We start from the raw sequence: 18,631 nt of genomic DNA, 5'->3' as shown, positions 1-18,631 counted from the left end.
TCTTCGTCTCAGTGTTTTTGGAAAAGAGAAATTATGGGGATTATGGGAGTTGTAGTGTTCCTGGGTAATTATGTGCAAATTGGGTGTAATGTTGTCAAGTCGGGGAATGTAGGTGTATGGTTGTGGATAGTTGTCCTCTTGCTTAGAATATCCCAAGAAGATTGTGGGGATGTCGGGTAGATTTGTACCGGAAAAGGCCAAATACCGTGTCTCTCCCGAGGGCATTCTTCCCGCAGTCCCCAAGGACCCCTTTTCCAGGTGATCTTCCCGCACTGGTCCACCCCCAGGGTCTGGCTCTAAAAGCGATGGCGGTGCCCTGGCCACTTGAACAAAAGCTCCTCCGGGTTTATCAGTGAGAACACCTCTGGGTTTCTCACAGTAGAATAAGGGATAATTTTCTCTATTTTAGAATCAACAGACATTACAACGTATTTGAGACAGTGTTACATTTTCTACGCGGAATGCCGGCGCCGGCTCATCCGCGGCGTTCACGCGAAGAACAGCACACTCACGGGCTCCCCTCTGGAATCAATACAGGTTGCCATGGCGCTTGTTTACACACCGGCACGTCTCGTGTCAGCTGACACCTTGCAGGCGTAAGGAACGTGCACCTAAACCATGCCCCCCTGTACTTTAAAGCACTGCTACTCGTACAGCTCTCTGCTGCTAATTGTAGCGTTACTCTCCTTGCGGTTACGTTCCTGTGATGATACACAAAATTGCAAATTTATCAATCAGGGCTTTAGATGACAGCATTAGCCGCTGAAAGCCAATAGTTTATTCAAAGTATGTGCCAAAAATGCTGACAGTAGTCTGTTGTAGCACTTCCATTACGCAGTAGTGAGCTACAAGGAATATGCAGGCCTAGTAGGGGTGGTAGGTCACATTATGCATTGTAGACAGACAGGGAGGGCGAAGGCCCCAGCTCTGTAGCTAATAGACATTATTGGATTGTTTGGAACATTATGGCACCTATATAGCGCTTAGATAGCCAGTCTTAAGCGCTATGAACACTAAGCTATGAGTGCATGCCTTTTAGAGCTTGCTCACATGGGGTTAATTTATCTCGGCTTCTCTTAGAATATTCTGCCTTTCTAACGGTAGCTCTGCATGGCTTTGTAAACTAATCTTCCTTTCTCTGGGAAGGCACTGATAAGACATTCCTGAGCTTTCGCGCAGATGGGCTCCAAGCAGGGAGGGGCACAGAAAAGGAGCACAGTGGAAATTCACAGAGTTGGGTTTTTCCATGAGCAAGCCTATATTTTGCACAGGGAAAGTTCTGGAACTGTGCGTCATGGACTGACAGCACGAGATTATAAAAATGCATGCCCACATGACTCAGGTGGGAGATCGATCTGTGGACTTGGTTTGAGCAAGATCAAGTGTCCGGAATTTGTGGCTCTGTCGGCACCCTGCAGCGCTGTCCTCTGAGCGGGGCTTGTTACAGCTAGCTTATGAGGGCCAGGGTCTCCCAGTGCTGATTGAAGGGGCGTAAGACTATGTTTCTCTATGTTTCTCTAAGTTCTATGTTTCTCTATATTTTGCATTTCTCTAAGTTTTGTGCTTTGTAATCTTCTCTAACTTGAATCCCAAAATGTTGCTGAAATTCACGGTTTAGAATAAATACTAAAACTTTTTGAAGGTGTCATTTGTCACTAGCATGAGTTCACTGCTCGGCACAATAGAACCTGTATTTTGGGCTGAATTGGGTAATTTTTGCTCTAAGGGCTGGTCCCGAGGAAGATTTGCCCAATATCAAGACAGTTCCGTATTCCCTTCTGACTTCCAGTCAGTGCTCTTTTTTGATCATCTGGTTCCCGACGCTTGGCTATTCTATTTGGACTGCATTTGGATACTCCTTTGGTTTTGGTTACGCCCGCTCCTTTACTGACCCGGACTCCTTAACGGACTGCCTGCCTTTTTCCTCAGTGATGTCTTGGTTCTACGGCCCACTAAGGTAATTGGTTGTCCTCTGTACTTGTCCACGGTCTCTTTTTTGTTCCTGAGGCCATTTCACTTGCTAATATCCTGAACTGTTCATACTAGTTAACCATATCTTCTGGATTCCACCGTTAGCGTTAACTTTGAACTTGGTTGCTACATCCTTTGGGACTTCAACATTCTACAGTGAACTACTCACCAAGTGCATATTGACGCTTTCGAGTACATGCACCAACCCGTCACTAGTGCGACCCTCGTGCCACCCGGGTTACTCTCCTGTACTAACCTTCCTTTTTTTATTTTATCCTTTCGTTGTTACCCTCCATTTGGACTTCATTAATTCCTGCCAGTTCTCCCTTCAGGTCTGTGTTTGAATTACTTACCCATTTATTTTTGGGATGCTCTGGTTTATTACATTGACGTAGAAGGTAATAGTTATTTTCTTTTATAGGTCAATAGTATAGCAGATTCCACTCCTCAAACCCCACCTAGGTACTCCTTAGTACTATTGTTTTCTTGCATTCATTCATACCTTGGCTCCTCTAACCATCTTTGTATTCCTTTGCAGAATTGGTTGGCGGTGTGTGTTCTCCCCGCTCTTTTAGGCGATTGGCAATTCTGCCTCGTCTGGTTGAAACAGCAGATAGGCACATCGCAGAAAAGAGCCCCTCCTTGAGGAAGCCTGAATCTTAGAATTCAGGTCGTGTCGGGTTACCAGAGGCTGTCTTGTGAATATCTGTGGAAACTACTGTCTCCAAGGTCGCCTATCTACAGGCAGTGATCGATTACTGGAGCGGTGAGTAACAGAATTAGCAGCCTTATAATGACTACAGAGGCTAGCGATGCCTTGACACAAATAGTGCAAATGCTCACGGATCTGAGAACCGATCTGACCAATGCTCAAGAGGCACTACGCCAGCGCATGGACGCTATCCAGGCCTTGGTGACCACTCCGACCCCGCAGGCAACCGGCGCTGGGGCTATGGCTTCGGGGTCCGGTTTTCCAGCCCCTACTCAGGAGTCGGCACCCATCATGCTTACCACACAATTCCCTCTGGCACCACCAGAACGCTTTCTGGGGGATCCTAAACAATACAGGACTTTCATTAATCAGTGTAAATTACACTTCTTGTGCCGTCCTGCTTCTTTTCCCACTTCTACCACTAAGGCTGTGTTTGTCTTGTCACATTTGGGTGGCACCGCAGCCGATTGGGCAAACCCATTATTAGAATCCAACAGTCATGTTCTTTACAATTGTGATGCTCTTCTTACGATGATGAGTAAAGTGTTTGATACACGCTACACTACTCAAGCTACCGATCTGGAGTTACTAAAGCATAGACAAGTGAACAATTCCCTCTTGGTTTATTTAGCTCACTTTAATCAGCTGGCAGCTGAGACAGATTGGCCCGAAGAGAAGAAGACCACAGTCTTTTATCAGGGTCTCTCTAACGAATTGAAGGACATACTCTCCACTGTTCCTATCATTCCTACTGTTTTCGGAGAATTGCTTGATTTAGTCCTCCAAATCGATGCTCGCAAAGCTGAACGACGAGGCGAGAAGAAATCTGCTCTGTTTGTCTCAGCACCTGCAGAAACCTCTTCCACTACACTATCTGCTCCTGAACCAATGCAGATTGGTGTTGTCAGGGGTCCGTTCACCCCTGCTCAACGTGAACATCGCAGGTCAAATAATCTGTGCATGTATTGCGGGGCCTCTGATCATTTGTTGCCCAAATGTCCTAAAAAACCCAAAAGAAAGGTGGGAAACACCAAATCCCGACAGTAGATGGAGTCCCTACGTCGGGAAGAGCTACTCTGGACTCTCCTTTGTCTAGTTCTACTCAGTTGATTCAGCTTCCTGTCCGTTTTACTGTGAACCAGGGAGGGACATTCAAAGCAATGGCAGTGATAGATTCGGGAGCAACGGGTAATTATGTGGACCAATGATTTGCTTCTATGTCTGGAATACCACTAATTCGCAAACCTACTCCTGAACTGGTTAATGCAGTTGACGGGTCAGTTCTTGTCTCTGGTATGGTGACACATCAGACGATCCCTTTGGTCATGTACACCGACGAAGGCCATACAGAAGAGATAACTTTTGATGTTATTAAAGCCCCTGCCTACAAGGTCATTCTGGGTATCCCATGGCTGCATTACCACAATCCCGCCATTGATTGGTCAACCCACTTGATCCAGTTTCCCTCTAATGTCTGCAATACTTGCTGCACTTCATTGCCTGGAATCAGCCAGGACAGCCCTGCTAGAGCGCTAGTGTCCTCCACTATGCATATTGGGGCCATTTCTAACACGGTTACCTCAGTGGTCCCCGCTCAATATGCAGAATTTGCAGATGTGTTTGACAATGGGATGGCGGAGGCCCTGCCTCCGCATCAGATCTATGATTGTCCAATAGACCTAATACCGGGAATGAAGATACCCAATGGTAGAGTGTACTTGCTCACCTTAAAGGAAGATGCTGTATTGAAGGAGTACATCGACAAGGCACTTACTATGGGCTTTATCCACCCTTCGAAGTCTCCAATGATGTCTCCGCTTTTTTTCGTCCCCAAAAAAGAAGGGGATTTACGTCCCTGTATTGATTATCGTGCACTAAATGCAGCTACCATTAAAAATCAGTATCCTCTTCCTCTGATTTTGGTCCTCCTCGATCAACTGGGCTCGTCTAAAATCTTCACTAAATTAGACCTCCGAGGGGCCTACAATCTGGTGCGCATGAGAGAGGAGGACGAATGGAAAACTGCATTTAAAACACGCTACGGCCTATTTGAATACCTGGTGATGCCTTTTGGTCTCTGTAACGCCCCGGCAACCTTCCAGGCATTCATGAATTACCTATTTCACAACATCTTAGATCAATATATCGTTGTTTATCTGGATGACATATTGATCTATTCACAGAACCTGACGGATCATATCCAACACGTCAAGACAGTTCTACAGCGTCTAAGAGACCACCATTTATTGGTAAAGGCAGAAAAATGCATTTTTCATGCATCTGAAGTTGAGTTTCTGGGATACGACCTTACTGATCAGGGAGTTCGTATGAGTCAGTCTAAGATTAAAGTTGTCTTGGAGTGGCCGGTGCCCAGGAATATCAAAGCTTTACAATCATTTCTGGGTTTCTCCAACTTTTACCAGTGTTTCATCAATAACTTTTCTGACATCTCTGCGCCTCTCACCTCCTTGACCAGTGCTAATGTGCAGTATGTTTGGTCACCGGAGGCTCATAAGGCATTCGATCAGCTGAAATCTGCCTTTACTACAGCTCTGGTTCTTAAGCATCCTGGCCCAGATTTCCCTTTCTTTGTGGAAGCGGACGCTTCAGGCTATGCGGTTGGCGCTGTTTTATCACAACAATGCCCACACTCAGGCGAAGTGCATCCCATCGCCTATTATTCCCGCAAGCTGACGCCTTATGAAAGAAACTATTCTATCATGGAACGCAAACTTCTAGCCATTAGAGATGCCTTCCTGGAATGGAGGCACCATCTTCTGGGGGCTAAACACCCTGTTACGGTCTACTCTGATTACAGAAGTCTTCTGGCCTTCAAGTCAATGAAGTGTCTCACTGCCAGACAAGCACGTTGGCACTTGTTCTTTTCACAATACCGGTTTGTTATCACCTACAGGGACAGGCCCGGACCTTGGCTCTTCAGTGGTCCCATGACTCTCTGATCGCAGCGCATCCAGGGGCTCAGAAGACATTGGAGGCCTTACGGCATTGGGCCTGGTGGTCCATCATCTCTAGAGACATACAAGACTACATCGTGACCTGTGCCGTCTGTGCTCAATGCAAGTCTTTGAGAGTTAAACATATGGGTTTGTTAAAACCTTTACTGATCCTGTACAAACCCTGGCAGATGGTGTCAATGGATTTCATTGTTGACCTACCGGATGTACAAGGACGCAACACCATATGGGTAGTTGTTGACTATTTTACAAAGTATGCCTTGTTCGTGCCTTGTTCCGGATTACCGTCTGCCCCCGGGTTGGCTAGATTGTTCATGATGAATGTATTTCGCTTTTTTTGACTGCCTTCTGTCATCGTCTCCGACTGGGGTACGCAATTTACCTCATGGTTCTGGAAAGCTCTGACTGCTTCCATTGGTATTGAGGATAGGTATTCGTCAGCATACCACCCTCAAACGGACGGGCAGACTGAAAGAACCAATTCCACCATTGAGCAATATCTACGTTGTTTATGTCTACAGTTTCAGCAGTCTTGGCTCACGTCCTTGCCACAAGCGGAATTTGCATATAATAATTCTATGCACACGTCCACTGGGGTCTCTCCATTTTTTGCTCTGTATGGGTGTCATCCTAGGACGCTTCCTCTTGATCCTGCCCTGCCTGGTTCCAATCCAGCGGTGCGTGACTGTGTACGTGATCTGGACCAAATAAATTGTGATATCCGATTACATTTGCTTCGTGTTCAGGACCGTGCCAAGAAATCTGTGGACCTGCATCGTTCTCCAGCACCAACCTACCAAATCGGCTCGAAGGTGTGGCGTTCCTCCCGTAATTTGCGGATAGCAGGGAAGTGTTCTCTACTGCCTCGATTCGTGGGTCCTTTTGTTGTCTCTGCTGTCATTAACCCTGCTGCGGTCCGATTTTCTCTGCCCCGTTCCTGGGGCATTCACCCTTTTTTTCATTTCTCTCTGGTTAAACCCTTCATCCGCTCTACTCGGTTGTCGAAATGGCCTCTTCCCATTCTGGTGGATGGTGAGTATGAGGTCTCCCGCATACTGGACTGCTGGTTTTCTGGGGGCACTGTGCGGTACTTGGTGGATTGGAAGGGTTTCGGTCCTGAGGATCGCACTTGGGAACCTTTGGCCAACTTGCATTGTCCCGATCTATTGAGGGAGTTCCACTCTGCCAGGGGGTTGCCGGTGTCTTTGGGGGCGGATGCTGTTACATTTTCTACGCGGAATGCCGGCGCCGGCTCATCCGCGGCGTTCACGCGAAGAACAGCACACTCACGGGCTCCCCTCTGGAATCGATACAGGTTGCCATGGCGCTTGTTTACACGCCGGCACGTCTTGTGTCAGCTGACACCTTGCAGGCGTAAGGAACGCGCACCTAAACCACGCCCCCCTGTACTTTAAAGCACCGCTACTCGTACAGCTCTCTGCTTTTAATTGTAGCGTTACTCTCCTTGCGGGTACGTTCAGTATTCCCTTCTGACATCCAGTCAGTGCTCTATTTTGATCTTCTGGTTCCCGATGCTTGGCTATTCTATTTGGACTGCATTTGGATACTCCTTTGGTTTTGGTTACGCCCGCTCCTTTACTGACCCGGACTCCTTCACGGACTGCCTGCCTTTTTCCTCAGTGACTTGGTTCTATGGCCCACTAAAGTAATTGGTTGTCCTCTGTACTTGTCCACGGTCTCTTTCTTGCTCCTGAGGCCATTTCACTTGCTATTATCCTGAACTGTTCATACTAGTTAACCATATCTGCTGGATTCCACCATTAGCCTTAACTTTGAACTTGGTTGCTACATCCTTTGGAACTTCAACATTCTACAGTGAACTACTCACCAAGTGCATATTGACGCTTTACGGTACATGCACCAACCCGTCACTAGTGCGGCCCTCGTGCCGCCCGGGTTACTCTCCTGTACTAACCTTCCTTTTTTTATTTTATCCTTTCGTTGTTTCTCTCCATTTGGACTTCATTCATTCCTGACAGTTCTCCCTTCAGGTCTGTGTTTGAATTACTTACCCATTTATTTTTGGGATGCTCTGGTTTATTACATTGACGTAGAGGGTAATAGTTATTTTCTTCTATAGGTCAATCCTATAGCAGATTCCACTCCTCAAACCCCGCCTAGGTACACCTTAGTGCTATTGTTTTCTTGCATTCCTTCATACCTTGGCTCCTCTAACCATCTTTGTATTCCTTTGCAGCATTGGTTGGCGGTGTGTGTTCTCCCCGCTCTTTTAGGCGATTGGCAATTCTGCCTGTTCAGGTTGAAACAGCAGAGAGGCACATCGCAGAAAAGAGCCCCTCCTTGAGGAAGCCTGAATCTTAGAATTCAGGGGGTGTCAGGTTACCAGAGGCTGTCTTGTGAATATCTGTGGAAACTACCGTCTCCAAGGTCGCCTATCTACAGGCAGTGATCGATTACCGGAGCGGTGAGTAACAGACAGTACTGAACCGCTAGTCTATATAAACAAGGTTGAACGTGTTCACGAAATATTGATCAGCAATCATATGAATACATCTTAGAAATGAAGTAAGATAATATTTTCTGTCTGAATACCAATTTCATTTGGATAACCTTTACAGATCCAATTAGTATCATTACTCTCATACCTCAGGAGGACAAATAGAATCCTTATGGAACCAAGTCATTCAAGACCATCCTATATAATAAAAGGCCAGGTGTATGTTTGCCTTAGGATATATAGTGGTCCTAATGTGTGAATGAGAACCTGATCTATCGTAGAGACTGCCCACTTCGCCTGTTGTCAAAGCTAAAGGGAGCTGTTGCCTTAGGATATTATATAGTGGTCCTAGTGTGTTAATGTAAACCTACAAAATATTGTTTTCCTATAAACATGGATTACAACCAAATATACCACATAATATATTAACACTCTGAAAATGTCTTACTTTACACACTTTGGGCCGTGTACACAGGCTTTCACACTAGTATTGATATAAACTATTTGGTGGGTTCAGTCAGCAGGAACAACACTGCTTTGGTAACTTCCCTAATGCCTGTTTCCTTGAATAGATTCTTGAGCACTCTATATTTCTTTTTTGTAATATCTATCTGTTAGGAGGTGGTATGCACTGGTGTCATTTTGCATTAGCCTTCAGCACAACTGTTTAAATTTGAAGCCTGCTCCACTCCAGTTGTGGTATTTTGGTGGAGTACCAAAGCCCTGTTTGACAATAAGTAACTGCACACATGGTGTAAGAGGTGCACAGAGAGTTTGTCACAGAAGTTGACCCTGCAACTGACTTTTTCTCTTTCCACAATGCACTGCCAAGCCCTGAATGCCCTTGTCTATGCTTGGTAAACATAAAGCATGCAGGCGCACAATAAGAATTACCTTCTTTGCTTGTTGCATGTCCCCAGTTATTTAAGGAAATGTCTTGTTTAGCATACAGACCTTGGAAGACAATGGGGAAGCATTGCTTATTTTAGGAAGAACTGCTTGTGTAGGGGGCGCTATTTGTTCATCCATGTAAAGGTGCAAACTGGTAATTGATTTAGACATGTTTCACCATTAGGCTTCTCAGTGCGGAAGATGGCATATTTTGGAAATTTAGTACTTGTCATCGACATGTGAAATATAGACTGATACCCGAGTGACATTTTCTGCGATTTGAGACCTTTTGTCTTCTGCGTTATAGGCTCGGTTATAGACTGCAATACTTAGATTAGGAACAGTAGTGTTGAAAACAGCAAAAGTATACTCAAAGCACTTTAATGCTCAAAGAGGCTCCTAGAGGCCTATACTAGCATTGCATTGCAAAGTGGCTACATAGCAAGAGAAACTCAAAGCACTTTAATGCTCAAAGAGGCTCCTAGAGGCCTATATTAGCATTGCATTGCAAAGTGGCTACATAGCAAGAGAAACCTAACACCAATATTCCTTCTAAGTTATGTATTGTAGATTCTCTGAGTAGATACAACAGTCACCTCTTGTGCTTTGTACATTCGTGTATTTCCTTTTTTAATTAAATCTTCATACACATTTTTTTAAATTTACAAAACAATGTATTAATATTTCATCATTACTATCACGCTACACAATTATTTGTTACAAAAAACTCCAATGTGGACCGACATCTTTGGTGCGCAAACCATGGTAGCACAATTTCCAGCTACCGCTCCTAGAGGCCTATACTAGCATTGCATTGCAAAGGGGCTACATAGCAAGAGAGCCTTTAGTAGTATTGTCACAAAAACAGAATGAGAAGTGTGTTAGAGTAGTGGATAAAATCTTTATTCGGAAATAAAAATTCCCACCAAAGAACTTACAATAAAATACAATACAATAGTAAAATTCATTTAGATACGATCAAAATCTTGCCATGTACAAGAGTAAACTAAAATAATTCATCAAAGCATAAACATTGCCTGCGTAACATAAGAGCCCGTTCAATATATAAATATACATTATGGGATGTCAGCTGGTCCGGGACTGACAATAAAAATCTAAGTGCTAATTGCACGTGTCTAAGCTTGGACACTCATACTGCTGGGAATGAGAAGTGTGTTTCTGTGTTAACATAGATTTATTTATTCATGAATGTTACCATTTAATAAAGCAAAGCTCTAAGCAGCTTGATAGCTTGATCATATCACACATACATGCATGCAAACACGCTTACATATGTAGTTACGAGATGGCCAGTGCATAACCCCATATGCATACATCTAACAAAAAGCTATAATGAGCAGGCTGTGGGATCAAACCCACTCCATTTTCCATGTTAAAGGAATAAGCAGCATTTTGGTTAAGAGCTAAAACAAAAGAACATGTGGCGTTGAGCTAGACCCTTGAACTAGGGACATGTAGGGCCCGTAGATAATTTAGCTTACAGCTGTAGAGATGATTGGACAAGAAGCTGAAGCTTGATCATTTGGCAAGAAGCTGAGGCGAGGCGCCCATCATATTGTTTAGCTCCATCATATGTCATACAATCGAATAGGAAGATAGTTCTGAATCAGATTCAGAAACAGGGGATTCGCCCACCCACGGACATCAAGGGGGAGTTTCCAGCAAGAGACCCTATAAAAATGCTGCAGGCTCAAAGGCCAAGACTGCAGCTGGTGCGTATGCTGATACCATACCAGAGGCTGCAGGGGGTGCGTATGCTGATACCATACCAGAGGCTGCAGGGGGTGCGTATGCTGGTACCATACCAGAGGCTGCAGGGGGTGCGTATGCGGATACCATACCAGAGGCTGCAGGGGGTGCGTATGCGGATACCATACCAGAGGCTGCAGCGGGTGCGTATGCTGATACCATACCAGAGCCTGCAGCTGGTGCGTATGCTGATACCATACCAGAGGCTGCAGGGGTTGCGTATGCTGATACCATACCAGAGGCTGCAGGGGGTGCGTATGCTGATACCATACCAGAGGCTGCAGAGGTTGCGTATGCTGATACCATACCAGAGGCTGCAGGGGGTGCGTATGCTGATACCATACCAGAGGCTGCAGGGGATGCGTATGCTGATACCATACCAGAGGCTGCAGGGGGTGCGTATGCTGATACCATACCAGAGGCTGCAGCGGGTGCGTATGCTGATACCATACCAGAGCCTGCAGCTGGTGCGTATGCTGATACCATACCAGAGGCTGCAGGGGTTGCGTATGCTGATACCATACCAGAGGCTGCAGGGGGTGCGTATGCTGATACCATACCAGAGGCTGCAGGGGTTGCGTATGCTGATACCATACCAGAGGCTGCAGGGGGTGCGTATGCTGATACCATACCAGAGGCTGCAGCTGGTGCGTATGCTGATACCATACCAGAGGCTGCAGGGGGTGCGTATGCTGATACCATACCAGAGGCTGCAGCTGGTGCGTATGCTGATACCATACCAGAGGCTGCAGCTGGTGCGTATGCTGATACCATACCAGAGGCTGCAGCTGGTGCGTATGCTGATACCATACCAGAGGCTGCAGGGGTTGCATATGCTGATACCATACCAGAGGCTGCAGGGGGTACGTATGCTGATACCATACCAGAGGCTGCAGCTGGTGCGTATGCTGATACCATACCAGAGGCTGCAGGGGGTGCGTATGCTGATACCATACCAGAGGCTGCAGGGGGTGCGTATGCTGATACCATACCAGAGGCTGCAGCTGGTGCGTATGCTGATACCATACCAGAGGCTGCAGCTGGTGCGTATGCTGATACCATACCAGAGGCTGCAGCTGGTGCGTATGCTGATACCATACCAGAGGCTGCAGCTGGTGCGTATGCTGATACCATACCAGAGGCTGCAGGGGTTGCGTATGCTGATACCATACCAGAGGCTGCAGGGGGTACGTATGCTGATACCATACCAGAGGCTGCAGCTGGTGCGTATGCTGATACCATACCAGAGGCTGCAGGGGGTGCGTATGCTGATACCATACCAGAGGTTGCAGCTGGTGCGTATGCTGATACCATACCAGAGGCTGCAGGGGGTGCGTATGCTGATACCATACCAGAGGCTGCAGCTGGTGCGTATGCTGATACCATACCAGAGGCTGCAGCTGGTGCGTATGCTGATACCATACCAGAGGCTGCAGCTGGTGCGTATGCTGATACCATACCAGAGGCTGCAGCTGGTGCGTATGCTGATACCATACCAGAGGCTGCAGCTGGTGCGTATGCTGATACCATACCAGAGGCTGCAGCGGGTGCGTATGCTGATACCATACCAGAGGCTGCAGGGGGTGCGTATGCTGATACCATACCAGAGGCTGCAGGGGGTGCGTATGCTGATACCATACCAGAGGCTGCAGCTGGTGCGTATGCTGATTCCATACCAGAGGCTGCAGCTGGTGCGTATGCTGATTCCATACCAGAGGCTGCAGGGGGTGCTAGCCAGGGGTGCACTGGGAACAAAAAGAGGCCCTGGAAATCATTTTCAAAGTGGCCCCATATTACACATTTTCAGCAAGCCCAACCATTTTCCACTGGGAACATTTGGAAATACCACACAAAAGAGGCCTTCCGGGAAATCTCCAGAGTTTCCTATAGGCCAGCCCACCCCTGGTGATAGCTCTGAGCTACACCCCAGAGTCGCGTTATAGATTGAGATGCAATGGGTTTTGGCTTGATTGAATTTTATGCAAGCGTTCTGGTCCTTAGCTGTGATTCTGTGCTTTGCATTGGATAATTACATTTTTATAAAGCACTTAATACCGGAGACCAGTTTCTAAGCCCGAGCCCGGGGTGCGAAATTGAGTTGCTATGCGCTGTCTTGCTTCCAAGACAAACACGTTGCCCCTGAGCTATCCTCCCGGCCCTTATCATATACACTGAGATGCATATGTTGCATAGGATCGTTTTATTGATTTAAGCTTTAGTTTGCCTTAGAATGGGTTTGAGTGCCTGTACACTATATTGCTTCAGTGACTTGAGCATTGTGATTTGACTCTAGAAGTGGTGTGCCACTTTACACAATATTGCTCCAGACAATATTGCTTCATTGACTTGTGCAACGTGATTTGACTTTAGAAATGTTGTGCCTTTTCCTTCCAGGAAGGATAAAGGATGGGCAGGGCTTTTGGTATTAAAATGAGAATTAAGCCCCAACATGAGAGTATAGATGTTCATTGAATAAGTTAAACTAGCAATAAGTGAAGGACATTGAAGATGACAAATGTGTTTGAACAATTTACCGATTCAGCAAGATGAAATAAAATACTTATTTTATATAACATTGGTCATTCTTGACTCTGCTAAATATTGGTACAGTGAAAGCTTATCAACAGCACTGCGTTATGTTGCTTTTTGCCTTTTTGCTTTTTGCTTGTTCCAGTAGATGCTCCCTGCTTAACGAGAAATGTATTTTCCTCTCGTGCTTTGGCCACGGAGAGTTCTTTCTCCTGTATTCCTGACCTGTCGTTCACTGCTCTTCTGCCAATGGAGACTCAGGTTCTTGTACCTGTTTTCAGCCTATAAGGGCTTGCTGCAGAACTTCGCGCAAGACACTGGCTCGGTGGTGCACCAGTCTACTGGGACATGGGCAACTTTCCACAAAAGGCTCAGCATTCTGAAGTAGATTCAGTCACTTGGAAGATGTGCAACAAGGTACTTCTGAAGATACTTTGTGCGTTGCTGTAGGGCACGCTTCCCAGCACTGTTGCCGGTTCTGCATGTGACTGGCCCGTCATGCACGGAAATCGCCTTTTTCCTCTGTAGACTTACCGACACATATCTCCACAGAAGGAGAGCTGGCAGTATATTTGTGGACACACTTGGAAGGGAAGTACCAGAATTCCTCAACAGCCTGTCGATGCAGTACTGGTGATGGTATACGAGTCTGGGAAGATACCAGAATGGCAGGGGATAATGGATGGGGAGGGATGCAGGCAAGGCGTGATAGGCTATATGCGGTGCAAAACAAGTGAAAACGCAGGATGTTAGTGGACAGAGTAAAATCCTTACCGTGCTTGGAGTTACACCATGAGCGTCCCAAACCAGGGATGGGCCTAGCGAGATGGGGATCAGGAAGGTGACTTGCAGGTCCAAACTTCTTCGGCCCCAGTTCCTCACCTGTAGTAAAACAGTGAGACTATTGTAGCCAAAGAAGGTTCAAATGTACAATTACCAGAAACACGTACAAACTACACAGTCGAAGAAAAGGATCAAGGGATGCTGATTTTGATCATTTGCAACGCGCTCCCAACAGACTTAACTGTACGCACGTGCAGATGGACACAAGCCTCAGCAGAGGTAACAGAGAGAGCGAATACACAAGTTATCCCTACACTAGGGAATCCTATTAAAACAGGTGGGTTTTGAGAGCCTTCCTAAACCCAAATAGTGACTGACAAATTCTAATCTCAACAGGGATATTATTCCATAGTTTGGGACCAAAGACTCCAAATCTCCTATCACCTCTGGAGACACATTTTGTACGTGGAATATGCAACAAAACCTTGTCTCCTGAGCGTAAGGCTCTGGCGGGTGATAACGGCAAACTTTGCCTCTGAGGTACTCTGGGGCAAGCCCATTCACGCATTTATAACTGATGACGATGATATCCTGTGAAGGGGATCAGCAGAACCGTAGAGTCACACCTAAAGATCCTGCAATCAGAAGCCTTTCCTCAGAATCATAGTCCACCAATGTGAGTACAGCACAACCTTCTGATATGATTAGTACCACAGTGTGCACTCCAAAGCGGCTTGTTTTTCCCGATTCCCTTCTTTTTTCTGCGCCCGTCAATGCCGTGCAGACTTGAACATCTAAAAACCTGAACTGTTTCCTATTATCCTGAAGAGAACATCAGCGCGTGGCGCGACTGCATGTACAAGCTGCATTGGTGGCTGTAAACAAAAAGGCAAGGCAAGAAAGGCCATCCACAGAGGCGTCGCTAGGAGGGTTGTGCGGGGGAGGCTGGCTATATCCCCTGGTCTTTTGGCTGTAGCCCCGGATAGAAGCTCAGGGGCTACAACCAAAATCCTAGCTAGACCCGAGTCCTGACAGTCCCGACATTAGCGTAGTCCCGGATCGTTTCCAGACCTAGCAACACCGCATCCAGCACAGTGTTTGACAGACCGCATTCGGGTTCCATTATGATACCTTTAAAAAAATGCAAACTCAAATCATATAATATGTGAGGCAGCTGAACACTGAAAGGAAGAGGGGAACATTTTCGCATAAGATAGAGCGCTTCCCAGATGTACAGGGATGCTCTGAAGCACTGATAATGTTTGACTTTGAGGAATGCTAGTGTCGAATGCTCCCACATCTATTGACGTGATGTAGCAGGGTATAACATAACATCTCCGGCAGGTTGACCACTGCCTTAGGGTAGAGCACACACTACTTATGCTTTGCCTCAGACCACAGTGCCCATACTGAGGCATACGTGAGTGCAGCGTGGCTGGGTGCGGAAGAATGCTAGAGCCTGGCAGCTACCCGAATAACCTCTGTGGCTCCCTCATTTCCCTCTATGCTGCTGAGCCAGGCCTTCAATGCATCCCTCGATCAATGCCCAATAGGACATCCCCAGGACCATGGGCTGTAGACACAGAAAGAGGCCGACAGCGACATGGCCTCTAACAGAACAACGAAAGCATTACGTAGTTTGGCAAACCCAAAGAGTGGGTACTTAGCTGCATACTCTACCAGCATCCATTTCGCAATTCGGATGGGGCAGCGAATTATAGGGCCTCATTACACAGATGGCGGTAAGGATTTACCGGTACCGGTAAATCCTTACCGCCTTACTACGAGGTCCGTTTGCGGGTTGGGGGATTTAACGCCTGCTTTTTGCAGGCGTTAAAATCCAACCCGCTAAGGGACCTCGGAGCTAATTACGGCACCGCAAAATTGCGGTGCCGTAATTAGCGCCTTCCCCATTCCCATAGAGCCCTATGGGGCAGAAATAGGAATGGGGAAGGGCAATGGTGGAAGGGAGATTTACCGCCCCTGCAACTTTGGAATGGGGCGGTAAATCCCCTTTCTGCCAAGGCGGTGCCGGTATTTTACCGGCATGAGCCATGGCGCTAATAGCGCCATGGCTCACCGCCTGCCGGGTAATGAGGCCCATAGTCTCCGTTTTAAGCCACAATGTTTAAACATTTTAAAGGGCAAACTTGCTAGCCAGATTCCCGGACATGGACTCCTCCATACATTCTAACTGGGACAAGAGAGAGGACAAACGTGTTGCTGGTTCTTTTCTATGCTTCTGCTGATTGCAGAAATACGAGTGTGCCAAATACACACGGGTTTCCATTGGCAACACATCAGGAATCTGAAAGAAGCACATAGGGGCCACTTGGTTTAGATGCCCAATTTCTGGAAATGTTCCTGCCATCTTATCCATAAAGGCGTCCTGTATCTTTCTCTGGAGAGGTGTGCCAGTGCCACCCCCTTGCATGATTTTATTTTTGGAGAATGCTACCGACGGTAATGTATGACAGGCTACCAGCACCCACTTGGGTGCTTTAAGCGCATTTCACAGTGACGGACCATCAAAGGGCCCGCCATTGCCAAATGTGGAAAAAGGAACAAAGTATTAATATCCACTTCAGGGGTAGAAATGGAAGTGGCACAGCAGTGGTTCATACTGCCGCTGTCCCAATTAATTAAGCTTAATAGACCCAGCCTGAGGGCCGTACCGACAGGTATAGACCCTGAAAATCGAGTTGAAGGCCGGAGCCCAACAAGGGCGTTTCACAAGATTTACAGGCCCATAACCCCAGGTATAGGCCGAGGACAAGTTCTATAAAGATTTCATACCTCTCTTCCTCTTCAAAATATAAGCTGTATATACAAGTACATAGAAGGTGTCAGTACAAAAGTAATCCTGGGGGGTTGCAGGGGATTGGCTGCAGGTACCCCCCATGCAGCTACAACCGCCTTGGAATGTAGCATTCAAAACAATGTGCAGGCCATTCTGGTTCTTATAGCCTGTAGATGGCAATGACAATGCACTCTCAGCATTCCAACAGTTATACAATGAAAGGGTCAGAACTTGCAACTGGCCAAGGGGAATGTTTCTGTTTTTGAGCATTTCAAAACACATCCTATTTGTGAATTCGTGCTGTGCTTTGTAATGCACAGAAATGCTCCCTTTACCACCCCTGCTTGTGCAACTGCTCACAAGAGGAGAAAAAGGCATAGGGATGTGGGTGACTGAAATGCAACATTTTTTCACACAAGTGACGGGAACACATTAGATTCGTGCATCCATCATTTGCATGAAAAAACGTTTTGATAAACCTTGGAGCTCATTTTATTTCAATTACTTATTTGGCTGCACACGGATGCCAATTTTTCATCAATTGCACCGCGAAGTGCAAAAGTGCTGGGCAATAGGCAGCGTAAACGTGTGTACTCCACCTTTTGCCTGTCCAAAGTGAGAAAACGCTGACTTGCATGCAAGCATTCCAGGCAGCGTTTACTTTTAATTCTGAGTGCCACTTACCATGCTCGCATGCCATACAGCGCTCACAATTGCAATTAAAGTCTGTCTGACATGCTCGGGTGCTGGAGCATTAGTATGGCGGAGATGAAAAGGAGGCGGCGCTCTGCCTCATCTCTCTGCCATACAAATGCATGAAAATGTGGCGTGGTGAGATTGAAAGGCTTTAAACCAACAATAGCTCCATTGTGTTTCTTTCAGTATGTTAGCCAAAAAACATTTATGGCCTCCCGTCGTCCTCCCTTGTGCCACAGAGAAGTGTCCTACACGCAGCCACACGCCTCATCAAGGCTCTACACAGATACGACCACATCACACCGGTCCTCACTGACCTTCACTGGCTCCCACTGCACGCACCAATCACCTTCAAGTCTTCCTGCATCATCTATAAGGCAGTCTCCCTCAAGTCACCCAGCTACCTCGCACAGAAACTCAGCATCTCTAGCGGACAGCGCACCACCAGAAGCCAGGACATGTGCAGACTTGAAATCTGCCGCTGCAAAAAGGAAAAGACCAGAAAACAAGCTTTCTCTGCCTACGCCCCAAGGATATGGAACCTCCTCCCCGTCGGCATCAGACCTGCACCACACGCTCCCACAATTCAGAGAAGAACTCAAGACCCACCTCTTCAAGCAGTCCCTCCTCCTCAACACCTAGGTCATCACGTCACCCCCTGCGCCACCTGACTCCCTAGACGCCATCCACCCCTCTGCTCCTAGCCACCCTGTACAGCTGTACCCCTCCTCTGTGCCCCTCTGTATCCTACCCCCACTGTATACTTGTTCTGTTGTTACCTCTGAAAAGCACTCTGTTATGCATCTGAATTGTTGTATATCTCTGCAAAGCGCTCAGTTGCTTCTCGGATCTAGGTCCGTGCTCAATAAATACCATAATAATAACGGGTGGAAGGATTCAGCTGCCTCGCACTTTCCTTGTTTTCTGTCTTTTCTTATTGCATTACACTATGCTCCCTTCCAACCCCTTCAGTTTTCTCTGTTCCCCCGTTAACTGTTTTCTGTTCACCCTGGTTTCGCTCCCCT

The 18,631-nt window shown here is 46.8% G+C and overlaps 1 protein-coding gene across 2 annotated transcripts in view; it reads right to left on the bottom strand.

The window, feature by feature from the left end:
- The window catches only part of LOC138580852 (integrin alpha-D-like), a 750,488-nt gene that overhangs the window by 83,776 nt on the left and 648,081 nt on the right, over positions 1-18,631 (bottom strand). For both annotated transcript variants that reach the window (XM_069651726.1, XM_069651727.1), the window contains one exon: positions 14,102-14,209. In XM_069651726.1, the coding sequence (XP_069507827.1) occupies positions 14,102-14,209 (108 nt within the window). The remainder of the gene's footprint in view (positions 1-14,101; positions 14,210-18,631) is intronic.

Source organism: Ambystoma mexicanum, chromosome 3p (genome assembly GCF_040938575.1).
Source record: "Ambystoma mexicanum isolate Mex_15411 chromosome 3p, UKY_AmexF1_1, whole genome shotgun sequence".
NCBI lineage: Eukaryota > Metazoa > Chordata > Amphibia > Caudata > Ambystomatidae > Ambystoma > Ambystoma mexicanum.
Note: the sequence above shows the minus strand (reverse complement) of the source record. Positions and strands in the feature narration are given on the sequence as shown.